At 43.9% G+C, this 15,259-nt stretch overlaps 1 protein-coding gene across 1 annotated transcript in view; it reads left to right on the forward strand.

Annotated features, from left to right (window-relative positions):
- Positions 1–15,259, forward strand: part of LOC120049656 (adhesion G protein-coupled receptor A3-like) — a 67,116-nt gene that overhangs the window by 41,129 nt on the left and 10,728 nt on the right. The window contains exons 3-8 of the mRNA XM_038995992.1: positions 5,436–5,507; positions 11,399–11,470; positions 11,907–11,978; positions 12,388–12,548; positions 14,173–14,386; positions 14,839–15,003. Of these exons, the coding sequence (XP_038851920.1) occupies positions 5,436–5,507; positions 11,399–11,470; positions 11,907–11,978; positions 12,388–12,548; positions 14,173–14,386; positions 14,839–15,003 (756 nt within the window). The remainder of the gene's footprint in view (positions 1–5,435; positions 5,508–11,398; positions 11,471–11,906; positions 11,979–12,387; positions 12,549–14,172; positions 14,387–14,838; positions 15,004–15,259) is intronic.

Consider the following 15,259-nt stretch of genomic DNA (forward strand, 5'->3'; position numbering starts at 1 on the left):
TCCCAGGTACCTCAAGGTTTTAGGGACCCATTGAAACCTCCAGTCTGCATAAAGCAGTAGTTTATTCTCCCTACCTCCTATATTAACCCCTTTGGTTGACTGATGCAGCCTAATGGCTTCGGGCAAAGGGTTTTAATGCTATAATAAACAGGACAGGCGAGAGACAGTCACCTTGTTTCGTGCCTTGTCCTACTAAAAATGGAGATGATCATAGTCCGTTAGTGACTAAATGTTGTTTTTTTTACCCCTTTTTCTCCCTAATTGTGTGGATTCCATTTGGTAGTTAGTCTTGTCTCATCGCTGCAACTCCCGTACAGAACTCAGGAGAGGCGAAGGTCGAGAGCTGTGCATCCTCCGAAACACAACCCAGACAAGCCGCACTGCTTCTTGACACAATGCCCGCTTAACCCGGAAGCCAGCTGCACCAATGTATCGGAGGAAACACCGTACACCTGGTGACCAACAGAGCCTGGACTCGAACCAGGATGCGATGCAGTGCCTTAGACCACTGCGCCACTCGGGAGGACCTCGTTGTACATACAGTTGAAGTCGGAAGTTTACATACACCCAAATACATTTAAACTCAGTTTTTCACAATTCCTGACATTTAATCAGAGTAAAAATTGCCTGTCTTCAATCAGTTAGGATCACCACTTTATTTTAAGAATGTGAAATGTCAGAATAATAGGAGAGAATGATTTAATTTCAGCTTTTATTTATTTCATTACATTCCCAGTGGGTCAGAAGTTTACATACACTCAATTAGTACTTGGTAGCATTGCCTTTAAATTGTTTAACTTGGATCAAATGTTTCGGGTAGCGTTCCGCAAGCTTCCCTCAATACGTTGGGTTAATTTTGGCCCATTCCTCCTGACAGAGCTGGTGTAACTGAGTCAGGTTTGTATGCCTCCTTGCTCGCAAACGCTTTTTCAGTTCTGCCCACAAATGTTCTATAGGATTGAGGTCAGGGCTTTGTGATGGCCACTCCAATACCTTGACTTTGTTGTCCTTAAGCCATTTTGCCACAACTTTCGAAGTATGCTTGGGGTCATTGTCCATTTGGAAGACCCATTTGCGACCAAGCTTTAACTTCCTGACTGATGTCTTCAGATTTTGCTTCAATATATCCACATAATTTTCCTGCCTCATGATGCCATCTATTTTGTGAAGTGCACCAGTACCTCCTGCAGCAAAGCACCCCCACACCAGGATGCTGCCACCCCCGTGCTTCACGGTTGGGATGATGTTCTTCGGCTTGCAAGCCTTTTTCCTCCAAACATAACGATGGTCATTATGGGCAAATAGTTATATTTTTGTTTCATCACACCAGAGGACATTTCTCCAAAAAGTATGATCTTTGTCCCCATGTGCAGTTGCAAATCCTTGGCTGTTTTTTTTATGGCGGTTTTGGAGCAGTGGCTGCTTCCTTGCTGAGCGGCCTTTCAGGTTATGTCGATATACTCGTTTTACTGTGGATATAGATACTTTTGTACCTGTTTCCTCCAGCATCTTCACAAGGTCCTTTGCTGTTGTTCTGGGATTGATTTGCACTTTTCGCACCAAAGAACGTTCATCTCTAGGAGACGGAACGCGTCTCCTTCCTGAGCGGTATGATGGCTGCGTGGTCCCATGGTGTTTATACTTGCGTATTATTGTTTGTACAGATGAACGTGGTACCTTCAGGCATTTGGAAATTGCTCCCAAGGATGAACCAGACTTGTGGAGGTCTACAATTTTTGTAGGTCTTGACTGATTTCTTTTGATTTTCCCATGATGCCAAGCAAAGAGGCACACCTCCAATTGACTCAAATGATGTCAATTAGCCTATCAGAAGCTTCTAAAGCCATGACATAATTTTCTGGAATTTTCCAAGCTGTTTAAAGGCACAGTCAACTTAGTGTATGTAAACTTCTAACCCACTGGAATTGTGATACAGTGAAATAATCTGTCTGTAAACAATTGTTGGAAAAATGACTTGTGTCATGCACAAAGTAGATGTCCTAACCGACTTGACAAAACTATAGTTTGTTAACAAGAAATTTGTGGAGTGCTTGAAAAATTAGTTTTAATGACTCCAACCTAAGTGTATGTAAACTTCCGACTTCAACTGTATGTTTAATAATATTCTGAAAGCCCTGTCCAAATCCAAATGTATTTATAGTATAATGCAGGTAGTCCCAGCCCACCCTATAAAAGTCTTTCTCTGCGTCTAGGGATAAGGCTGCCACTGAAGTATCCAAATATTTTGCCTTCCAGATGACATGCTGTAGGATTGTCAGATGAATTTCTGCTATTCACAAATCCCACCTGGTCTGGATTTATGATTTTCTTAATGTTATGATTCACCCTCCATAGCCAGAAGTTTTGTAAACAATTTTCCATCAGAATTTATCAAAGAAATTTGACGGTAGCTCCCACACTCATGGGGGTCCTTTCCATTTATGTGTACTTTTTTTCTATTGTGTTGTTGACTGTATGTTTGTTTATTCCATGTGTAACTCTGTGTTGTTGTTTGTGTCGCACTGCTTTGCTTTATCTTGGCTAGGTCGCAGTTGTAAATGAGAACTTGTTCTCAACTGGCCTACCTGGTTAAATAAAGGTGAAATAAAAATAAATAAAATTAGGGTGATTGCTGCATCACGCGTAGGTCGGAACTCAATCGATGTGTTAAATGTTTTCAATATTACTGAGCTAAGCTGCTCTGCAAACCTTTTATAAAAATCACTGGGTATCCCATCCAACCCCGGAGTTTTATCACTGGGTGCTTGTCTTTTTTTTGGTCAATTCCTCCAAAGTAATGGGGTGGTCCAGCCAGTTCCTGTCTTCCTCTGTTAGTTTAGGAAGGTTCAAATTCTGAAAGAATACCTCTGCTTTCTGCATATCTAAAGCACCGTCTGAAGTATAAAGTTCCTGATCAAAGTCTTGAAATATGTCGTTTATTTTTTTCTGATTGGTAATCAGCTTGCCTGTCTTATTTCTGATTCCACCTATTTGAAGATCTGTTTCTCTAGATTTCAATTGACTGGCCAACAGTTTTCCTGCCTTTTCACCTGATTTTGTATCATCTCTGCTTCAGCTTTTTTACTGAATAAAGTATTCAGCTTGTATTTGGTTTTTGTCAGGTTTACCAGAGAAATGTTGTTAGGATTGGACCAATATTCCCTGTCCAGCGTTTTGAGCTCTGTTTCAAGTTTATACATTTTCTGTTTATTTAATTTGATATCTGAACAAGAGAGCCTCATCGAAATTGCAATAAGCGGTTCTGTGAAAATTGAATTTAATCAGAAGCCACTGCCAGATTTCTGGATTGGGCTGCGCTCCGAGTATCCTGCCTTGGCAAATCGCGCTGTTAAGACACTGATGCCCTTTGCAACCATGTACCTATGTGAGAGTGGATTCTCGGCCCTCACTAGCATGACAACTAAATACAGGCACAGACTGTGTGTGGGAAATTATTTAAGACTGAGACTCTCTCCAATACAACCCAACATTGCAGAGTTATGTGCATCCTTTCAAGCACACCCTTCTCATTAACTTGTGGGGAGTTATTCACAATTTTCGATGAACAAACAAGGTTTTATATGTAAGATGGTTAAATAAAGAGCAAAATGATTGATTAGTATTATTATTTGTGCCCTGGTCCTATTTGAGCTCTTTGTCACTTCCCACGAGCCCGGGTTGTGACAAAAACAAATTCTTATGTTTAATAAATGTATCGTATAGTGTGTGTGGCAAGGTTACAATGATGGCAAAAAACAACATTTGAGAGTGCGCTGACCCTGGTGCTAGAGGGGGTACGCAACTAGAGGTTGAATGTTTGAAGGGGTACGGGACTATAAAAAGTTTGGGAATCACTGTATTATGGTAAGCACCGCCCACCCATCTGTCTCCCACCCTAGGAGCATCCTTTTCCAGAAGGAGGGTCTCTTGGAGCATAATCACGTCTGTGTGTTTTTTTTAAAGAAAATTCAATACCTTTCTTCTTTTAGAATATGAACCTAATCCGTTCACATTCCACAACGTCATTTGAATCACATTGGTCATGTCTGAAAGGTTGTAGATATACTATAACCAAAACACGACGACTATGCAAGTATTTTAAATCAATGCCTTTCGGATAGCCTTTGCTTTTGAATCAAAGAAAGTGAACGACTGGTAGTGCACTCCACATAGAACACTAATTTTCCCATAGAACAAATATGTCATAAACATATCCCAAATCCACGTGACATTAAAAAAAAATGTAAAAATCGCCCTCCCCTAAACCAGGCCTTCATCCGTGTGAAGTGTCACGAGGACTTCCCAGCACTGACGCTCCAACCAGAATAAGGAGGTTTTACCAACGTCAATTACAGGCATGACCATATACATGTTGATATGACAGCGATGACATGTCATAGAAATGACATGGATCAACCAAAAACATTGGACATAAAGACAGGCTGCTCATTATACTCCCAAAGAGAAGAGATTATCTTTCTCATGAACTGTCTAATTCCACAAGGCGGGAATGTAAGCAGAGAACCAACACCAAAGGGTGTCCGATATAGGTCATAATAATGATATAAATAAGCCAACTAACACTTTGGATTGTGCCCATCACGCATAGGACGAACATGCGAGTGAAACCCCCCCCCCCCCAAACATAGTTATGTTTATCCTTACTATGACCATAAAACAAATGCTTGGCCTAGATTCCTGCCTAATCTAGTAGTATCATGATATCAACTGTAAACCAGAAAGACAATTGTAGGCAGCATTCACAGCATAAACGCTCAGTGAGACTATTACTCACAACATAGGAAGTTCTATCAGCTTAGAGAAAAATGGTAGCCTACCACGCTACTCAGATCGTTCGGCCTCATTGATGCCCGCGACACACTTCTGTGCCTCTTTTGGATCTGTGAAACGACGTAGTGATCCTCTCACAGTAACCCAGAACACGGCAGGGTATTGCAAGGAGTATTTCAGTCCCCGTTTCATGCACATATGTCTCACCTCCGTGAACGCTTTTCTCTTGTCCTGAACCTGAACCTGTCCTGAACCTCCTTGGAGAAGTCAGGGGAAAACTCCACCTTTGTCCCTTTCCAGTGAAAAGTCCTAAGTTATTTTGCTCTGAGCCGGACCTTGTCTTTCTCACAATCCACTGTATTTATGTGGATTTCGGGAACCCCTCTGATCTGAAGTGTGTTTCTTCGGATGTTTTTATTTATTTGAGCAGGCCTTGAGAGAATATCTATGTGTTATTAGATGCGTAGAAAATTATGTATTACTCATTGGGGAATGGTATTTTTGGATCAAGTTGGCTGCAAATATTCATAATATGTGTTGATTGCAATATGCCGTGACACGAACCAGACACGCTTTGTTGTGCACTTGATGTTTAGTTTGCCTTTTTATTTTCTTGTGGCTTACCCTTTGTTTGTCTTTCACAGGGACATGCGGAACAACATCATCAGCCGTATCGAACCGGGGGCTTTTCTTGGATTGCTCGCACTCAAAAGACTGTGAGTGTTATCAATATCACCATCAGCAATAAATAATTTTCATTTTAATCAAATTTGTCATTTTCTTGGCAGATGGACGAGTCATGGGCTGAACGGTTTTAAACATGCGTCTAAGCCGATCCTCTATTGCATAACATCAGATTTATTATACAGCATCCATAACGCACCAACTCCAAAACTGTTGTATAAAAGAAAGAAAAAAACCTACACACTGGTGTATATGCTCCCACAATGCAACATTTCAACCGAACGGTCTTTGCCAGGTTTCGACAATACTCTTGGCCCTATCTGTTGTTTCTGATATAGAGGCAATTGCTAACTCTCTGTGTCTAGCCTATCCAGTCTATATAAGCGACTGCTGTAAAAGCAACAGTACTTAGTGCCTTTGAACAGAGTGTCGGCAGTCGATCTCTTGTGTGTTCACACAGCGAAGTCGTCAGCCACTCGCCCCTTGTTAAAATACTCCAAACCAGAAGGTGGCAGTAGCTTCGTTTGGCAATGCATATCTGTGGGTATTGCTAATGGTCTAGATTCCAAGCTGTCTGCGATTTTAATTGTTATTTTGTAAAAAGTCCTTATTATATTAGCCAGATGGCCACAGCTAGATCACTACCTAGCAAGATGACGAAGAAACTATTTAATTCACGCTCCATTATCCCATACTGCCAGTGGCAGCCAAGAGCCAAATGTTTAGCTAACAAGCTAATGTTAGCATATTCGTTAGCTAGCACAGCATAGCTAGCTAGCTAAGGACACTGCACTAACTCGGCAGCTGTCTCACCCGTGGATGGGCAGAGAAAATCCCCCTTTTATTTTGCTCTCCCACGTGGGGGTTTGTGCTCTCTGATTGGCTCAAAGTAAAGTTGTTGGCCACTGACAAGCATTGTGATTTTACAAGTAAAATCGGTACGTTCGTTGCTACCGGGTCGGCAGGTACCGCTTTTGTTCTAGCAAGAGAAGGAACGACCTCCCACTGTGATAGACTGCCGATAGGTACTTATCGGCAGTGAGATTCTCTGTGTGTTTTAATGCTTCAAGCAATGTTCTATTCAGTTCTCCAGTCCACTTGGGCCCTTGCCAGGGACCACTTGAGACTGCATGAGGCCCAATCTACTTTCACACATTCATGGAAAGGGGAATGGATGGATGGGCATGTGCGTGGGTCTGTGTGTCTGTGCTAGAGAGAGCGCGTATGAGTGTGTTTGTGCCTGTGCACTCTTCTGAGTGTTTGTGTGTCTCTGTCTGTGTGTGTGTGCCTTTGTGTATTGCAATCATCTTGTACCTGCCGGTCCTTGCCAACATAAACTATAGTTTGGATGCTAGTGCTGTGAGTGAGACAGGAAGGTTGTCTCCTTGGCTTGTGCAGAGCTTCATTTCCCCTTGTCAAGCCTCAACCATTTTACAACCAACTGTAGAACTACACTGCTCAAAAAAATAAAGGGAACACTTGAACAACACAATGTAACTCCAAGTCAATCACACTTCTGTGAAATCAAACTGTCCACTTAGGAAGCAACACTGATTGACAATAAATTTCACATGCTGTTGTGCAAATGGAATAGACAAAAGGTGGAAATTATAGGCAATTAGCAAGACACCCCCAATAAAGGAATGGTTCTGCAGGTGGTGACCACAGACCGCTTCTCAGTTCCTATGCTTCCTGGCTGATGTTTTGGTCACTTTTGAATTCTGGCGGTGCTTTCACTCTAGTGGTAGCATGAGACGGAGTCTACAACCCACACAAGTGGCTCAGGTAGTGCAGCTCATCCAGGATGGCACATCAATGCGAGCTGTGGCAAGAAGGTTTGCTGTGTCTGTCAGCGTAGTGTCCAGAGCATGGAGGCGCTACCAGGAGACAGGCCAGTACATCAGGAGACGTGGAGGAGGCCATAGGAGGGCAACAACCCAGCAGCAGGACCGCTACCTCCGCCTTTGTGCAAGGAGGAGCACTACCAGAGCCCTGCAAAATGACCTCCAGCAGGCCACAAATGTGCATGTGTCGGCATATGGTTTCACAAGGGGTCTGAGGATCTCATCTCGGTACCTAATGGCAGTCAGGCTACCTCTGGCGAGCACATGGAGGGCTGTGCGGCCCCACAAAGAAATGCCACCCCACACCATGACTGACCCACCGCCAAACCGGTCATGCTGGAGGATGTTGCAGGCAGCAGAACATTCTCCACGGCGTCTCCAGACTCTGTCACGTCTGTCACATGTGCTCATGTGCTCAGTGTGAACCTGCTTTCATCTGTGAAGAGCACAGGGCGCCAGTGGCGAATTTGCCAAACTTGGTGTTCTCTGGCAAATGCCAAACGTCCTGCACGGTGTTGAGCTGTAAGCACAACCCCCACCTGTGGACGTCGGGCCCTCATACCACCCTCATGGAGTCTGTTTCTGACCGTTTGAGCAGACACATGCACATTTGTGGCCTGCTGGAGGTCATTTTGCAGGGCTCTGGTAGTGCTCCTCCTTGCACAAAGGCGGAGGTAGCGGTCCTGCTGCTGGGTTGTTGCCCTCCTACGGCCTCCTCCACGTCTCCTGATGTACTGGCCTGTCTCCTGGTAGCGCCTCCATGCTCTGGACACTACGCTGACAGACACAGCAAACCTTTTTGCCACAGCTCGCATTGATGTGCCATCCTGGATGAACTGCACTACCTGAGCCACTTGTGTGGGTTGTAGACTCCGTCTCATGCTACCACTAGAGTGAAAGCACCGCCAGCATTCAAAAGTGACCAAAACATCAGCCAGGAAGCATAGGAACTGAGAAGCGGTCTGTGGTCACCACCTGCAGAACCATTCCTTTATTGGGGGTGTCTTGCTAATTGCCTATAATTTCCACCTTTTGTCTATTCCATTTGCACAACAGCATGTGAAATGTATTGTCAATCAGTGTTGCTTCCTAAGTGGACAGTTTGATTTCACAGAAGTGTGATTGACTTGGAGTTACATTGTGTTGTTTAAGTGTTCCCTTTATTTTTTTGAGCAGTGTATATTCCCTGAACTTATAGCTAACTGTATTTCCCTCAGCCAACCTATAAATCATTCAGCCAACAGCTATTTCATCTTGCATGCTCCTGTATAACACAATGTCAACGTTGGGTCGAAATGAATTGATCAGAAACACTGGATATCCACTGATTATAAATGCATCAATATACTGTGTTTATGGTCAGAAGACACAGCAGTCTTTGCACATAATTAAACATGTTTGGCAGTGGAAATATACTGCACAGACAGGTTGTCAGGAGGTGGTTAAAACATTAATTTGCTCCCGTCTCTGGCTGCGTCTCCAACATATCACTTACAACATATTCCTCAACTAGCAAAAGTGCGAAAGGAGTAGGTGAGGTAAAAATGAGTCTTGAACTTGGTCCTGGTGCTGTAAACAGAAGCCCTGTGGTGACTGCTGGCACGCAGTGCACCTACCCTCCAGCCCGCCCTCTTCTGCTTCTGGAAAAGGGTAATGGAGTTAATTGACAGGGAGGACATGAAAATACACGCTCCCTCTCTCTTCCAATGCAGTCAGTAGCGAAGGCGCCCGACAAAGACTCAGTGTTCTCTCTCTCTCAGCCTCAGCCAATCTTTAATTTCTCCCATCTGTCCCTGTACCTCACTTCAAATAGCCTAATTACATTTTCGCTCGTTTTTAAGACTCTAGCGACTTGGCCAAACCGAGGCTGCTTGCATCATTTATCCGTCTTGTTGGAGAGAGGAGAGCGATGTCAGACTTGACATTTTGCTTGAAGTTTCTCTTGAAAAAACAGACATGTTCAATGCATGCTACAATGTATTACTTCACCCCTTTTCATTGCCATCATTTGTAATGAATCGAAACGTAGGTCAATGTCCATTCCAGTGTACATTGTTAGGAAATGTTATCCTATTTCAACCCAGCTGGACACTGACGGGATACGAGCTGCAACTGATCTGCTCCCACTGTAGTAAATAAAAAGCAAAGCTAACACGACCGCAACGTTTTGAGGGTTGCTTTGGACACGTCATGGGACAAACATCTGATCTGGGATCAGTCACATGGTGCCTGGTCCCAGCTGTTTGGGCCTGACTGGCTAGGGGTGGTGGAGTAGATACTGTAATACCCTGGGGGGAGAGAGCCCAAGGGGAGGCTAGCTCCAACCCTGTTTTACCACCTGATACAGCTAGTCAAGGTCCTGATGTGCAGAAAGTAGGTCTAGACTCAGGTGCGACGTGTCCATATATCAGCTGCATTCATCTAAATGTATACGTTGTCAATAGAGCCATAAGATGCCTATGACGTGACAAAGCACATTTTTGCTGGATGCAACCCATTCATGTATCTCTGGGGTGAAGTGTCCCCTATGTACAGATCTAGGATCAGCCTCCCTTCCCCCAATCCTGACATTAACCATTAGTGGGGGAAATGAAAAATGGACCCAAGATCAGTGTCTAGGGGCAACTTCAAGCTACAACCCCTTACTGGCCTCTCCAGGGCCTTATACCACCCGGCAGCAGCCGCTACATTCCACCGACAGCTGAACAGTCACTGACCCTGTCTTGTTACTTACACACAAGTCTATTTTTGTATCTGCTCATATCACAACAGACCGCTTGCTCTGGGTTTGCTGTAATGTTGAGCGCTGCTGCTACTTTCATGGACAGACCACAAGCTTTTAAAACAAAAAAACATTTGTTGGGATGATGTGGCTATGATTATAGGTGACGATGACAACAATGTAATTTGTGAGAGATGGACATTTTCTCCTTATGTGGGCTGCTTTGACGTCACACTGCACTCCCAACTGCAAAGCACTGGACCATGTCTAGCGCTATGCCATGGCAGCATTGGCAGGGTGGGAGTTTATCCCTTTAACTAAGGGAGTTCCACCCCAGTAGGTGATCCTCCTCAGACACGGGATGCCAGCATGACTTCTTGGCAGCCCCTGAAAGGTTTTTCCCAGGCCAGGCGGAACTAACCACCTCACTCAGTAAATTCCCCAGCTGCCACCCTCCCTAGGAACCACAACAATAATTAGACCAACACCAGGATGTTTACGTAATGCTCTCCACACTTATTTTCTAAGCATTTAAGTGTCTGATGCTGCCCTGGCATTAGGCCTTGGGCTAGGGTTGTAGCTTGCAGCTAGCAGGGTCTAGTTTGTTGGGTATTGTGAGGCCTCTTCTGGCCGTTCCAATGTTACACTTGAGTCATTTGTTTACGTTCGAGTCGTTTATCAGATGCGTTTTATCCAGCTGGAACTGCTTGCATATACACCCACAACCTTGATTTTATACATGGTTGTTTCGAAATGCCTTCCTACATCATTTCTTCTAGTTTGAACTATCTTTGAGTTGATCAAAATCATATTTTCACAATGTTGACTAAATAAAATCCTTGCCCAAACATGGTTTCTTCAAAGATCGATAATACTGCCTGATGTTTGGCAGACACTCTGTGTCAGGTCCTGGCGAAAAAAGACACACTTTGATGTGTCTGACATCAATCATAATACATTAATTTCAACTAGTATAGTGTGTTACTAACAGCTTTGATGTGAAAGCCGCCTCGGGGCGAACACAGACATCGTCTCAAATCACCTTGAAAAGTTGTAAAACTGACAGACCTGGATTTTTCAATCCCTGCCTCTGCCCCAACCTGTCTCTGCGAATGACATCACCAGTCTGGTAATTGAGTTGACAGTTTTCTCCACTTTTTGATTTGTTGAGCTACAATGTGGATTTATTGGAAATCGCTGAGTCACCACATGATGTCAATTGAATCTAGTCATGAATTTCATGCTGTTTGTACAATTTGCGATGGCATATTAAGTTTCTTAGACTATTGCTGCTGTTTGACTTGAGTAAATCAGGACAGAATATAACCAGAATCTCCGTTTCTTTTGCTTTCTACAGAGACCTGTCCAACAATCGCATTGGCTGCCTCAACGTGGACATATTCAAAGGCCTCACAAGTCTAGTTCGATTGTAAGTAGTAGTTATTTTTCCTTTATTACTTTGTTTAAATACGCCAGATCCATAGTATTATTTTTCTTTGAAAACTGTTTGCATTTTCCCCCTATCCATCCTAAAAATAAGTCATTGATAAGGACATTCATGTGAAAGTGATATCTGGCTCCAACGCCCTAATAGTAATTGCCCTGCTCAGAAAATGGTGGCAGCCAGGTGCTGTGATATTAGCATAATACCCATGGTTCCCCCACGTCTCAGTGCCACAGCTGCAACATATTATTCCATGTCCTTTTCCCTACGATGCAAAGGTGAGGATTAAGATATTCCTGGACATCTCAGTGGAGTTGCCAATGACAGGTTGTGTTTGGCTCCTGATTGTGTGATGTGACAGATTGGTATACTTGATTTGATTTGTTATAGATGATTGATAGCCTTCATCTTGTCCTTTCAGAAACCTTTCAGGAAACATGTTTTCATCGCTGGCCCAAGGGACGTTTGACAGCTTGGTGTCATTGAAGACTTTGTAAGTATGCTTTAGAGTTGAGGCACTGCAACGCTATTCCATGACACTCTGTGGCAGTGTAGTGGGTTTTCTATCCGGGCTACTTTAAAGAGTGTAGTACAATACCCTGTTGTAGAAATGCACCAATAGGTGCAGTCTGTAACTTTTATTTCCTGGTTCGCAACTCAAGGTAATGCAAACACGTTCAGCCAAGAAGCAAAACAAAGATTCAAATGGTTCCATCCACCAAGGGCCTAACCCTCAGTTTACAAACAATTGCAGAGAGGCTATAGAAAGGAGATAAGAGGGACACAGCATAGAAAGTAGGATATGGAATGGGGGATCGAACAGGGGACTATCACTTTTGACTGGAAATTAAGCTGAAAGTAATGCTCCTTTTTTAACTCTGTCTGTCCCCACGTTACCTCAGGGAGTTCCAGACGTCGTACCTGCTGTGCGACTGCAACCTGCTGTGGCTGCTGCACTGGATCAAAGACAACAACGTCGGGGTGAAGGACACCAGCTGCTCCTACCCCCGCTCCCTGCAGGGCCAGCTCATCACCTCCACCAAGCCTGAGCTGTTCACCTGTGGTAAGGACGTACACACACACACACCTGGTCCTACTCATCACCTTAAAGCCCTTAAGCTCCACGTACATACAAAGTTTCGTGAGAACACACACCTGTTACCCCCTACACTTTACATCACCTTGTTCAAACCAGAGCTCCTAGTAAGAGACTACCTTTTGATGTGTACACACACATCTTCAAACTCTAGCACAGTCACGCACAACCACGCCCACACATCTGATCTCCTCACTTCGACCTCACATGAACACACTTTTACATGCCGTCAGTCGTTAGCACGCTGTCGTCCAAGACAGATACACAGAATAGATGGACGTACAACCTCTAGCATTTGGCTCTGCACTCTATTTTGAGTTCAGAATCACCTTTATTCGCCAAGTAGCTACCTTTACACATGCTCAGAGTTGTACTTGGTGATATATGCTGCTAGTGATCGACTACATTTAGAGACAGAATACAGACAACGGAGTTTACATACATTATATACAACTAGGTAGAGTGAGTATAGAGCTATAAGATTATTTTTTATTTTTTATTAACCTTTATTTAACTAGGCAAGATCAAATTCTTATTTACAATGACGGCCTACCAATTGTGCTGGGACTCCCCATCACGGCCGGATGTGATGCAGCCTGGTACTGCAGTGACGCCTCTTGCACTGAGATGCAGTGTCTTAGACCACTGTGCCACTCGGGAGAATGAACAGTGTATATACAAATGTACAGTTGATATACAGTGGATGTACAGTGTATATCAAAATGCAGAGAGAGGAAATGCCGTATAGTGCAGTTATTTTGTGTTCAGTTCAGAGATGGCTTGATACTGTGTGCAGCATAGAGGGCATAGTCCTTTAGTTGCTGGTGTTTTTGGGAATGAGAGTTGTCCAATGGCACAGGCGATAAGGGAAGGGCCAGCAGTACGGAGCATTGCAGTGTTTTGTTTGTGCTTGCCCTGTCTTATCAGTTTGGCACTCTTCACTGCACGGTTTAGGAAATACGTGGCACGGCTTTCACAAGTGGAGACACATGACCGAGTGACAAATAGGTACCAACGTTTGACTATTGAAGAGATCCCCTTTTTATTTTAATTTTTTTATTTCACATTTATTTAACCAGGGAGGCCAGTTGAGAACACGTTCTCATTTACAACTGCGACCTGGCCAAGATTATAAATCAAAGCAGTGCGACAAAAAGAACAACAGAGTTACACATGGGATAAACAAACGTACAGTCAATAACACAATAGAAAAAGTATATGTACAGTGTGTGCAAATGTAATAAGATTAGGGAGGTAAGGCAATAAATAATTACAATTTAACATTAACACTGGAGTGATAGATGTGCAGAGGATGTGCAGGGTAGAGATACTGGGGTGCAAAAGAGCAAAAAACAACATGGGGATGAGGTAGTTGGGTGTGCTATTTACAGATGGGCTTCACTTCGCCCCTGGCTTCACACCTGGCTTCACCCCTGAGGAGAATAATTAAGTTGTGAACAAATAACTTGAATTAACCCAATCCTACCCAGACATGCAGTCTAGAGAGAGAGAGAGACACACCCACACACACATTGAAAAAGGTCTACACAAATACACTAAAATGTAACCCCCATACTCCCCTACCCCCCAGATGCACCCCTGGAACTGCCTTCCTTCCAGCTGACTCCGTCCCAGCATCAAGTCGTGTTCCAGGGCGACAGCCTGCCCTTCCAGTGCCAGGCCTCGTTCGTGGCGGAGGACATGCAGGTGCTGTGGTACCAGGACGGCCGCATGGTGGAGCCCAATGCAGCACAGGGCATCTTCATCGAGAAGAGCATGGTACAGAACTGCTCCCTCATCGCCAGGTAAGGGGGACGGTACTGGTGGGCGGGTGGGCAGATAGATAGAAGACAGTGGTAATGAGAACGGCACCCTTAGATGAGTATAGTGGTTCCTCCCAAGGTTTCTTCCTCCAGGGAGTTTTTCCTCACCACTGCTGCTGCTTGGAGGTTAAGGCAAGGTAACTGTCAAGCACTTGATGACAAATGTTATTGTAAAAAGGGCTATGTAAATAGGATTTGATTGATTGTTTCCACAAAGCACAAGTGACCTAACCCTCTTTAAATCAGCTAAGCAGTAGGCCGCAAGAGACAGCTGGGGTACCACTTTTGGACTGGAAATGAAAATGGCAGATTGTGCATTTAAACATCTGATGCAAATGGTGCCTCTTGGCATTCATGGTTAAAACGGTCTACTCTCTCTCTCCGTCTTTGGCAGTAATATTTGATTTACTTGTTCCCCTCTGTTCTTTACTCAGTGCGTTGACCATCTCCAACATCCAGCCTGCTTCAACGGGGAACTGGGAGTGTCGTGTGAGGACAAGCCGAGGGAACACCACCCGTACCGTCAAGATTGTGGTCCTGGAGAGCTCCGTAAAGGAATGCCCACCCGACAGAGTGTCCAACAACAAGGGAGACTTCAGGTGAGGGGATGCTACTTTCACTGTCACATGTTACGCTGGACTAGCTTATTATTTGTCGGTAATCTGCCTGTGAAATGTTTCTGCTAAATGTTTATAGTTGTATTAATCTATTTTATGAATCTAATATATTTATCTATTGCATTAATATATATCTATTGTCTTATTTAATCAGTTACTTGTTTCATTTTAATGGGCTTGTTGAGGTAAACAAGTACCAGACAGTTATTTTTGGAACAAACTCAGCTCTGTGGCACCA

Source organism: Salvelinus namaycush, chromosome 6, assembly GCF_016432855.1.
Source record: "Salvelinus namaycush isolate Seneca chromosome 6, SaNama_1.0, whole genome shotgun sequence".
Lineage (NCBI taxonomy): Eukaryota > Metazoa > Chordata > Actinopteri > Salmoniformes > Salmonidae > Salvelinus > Salvelinus namaycush.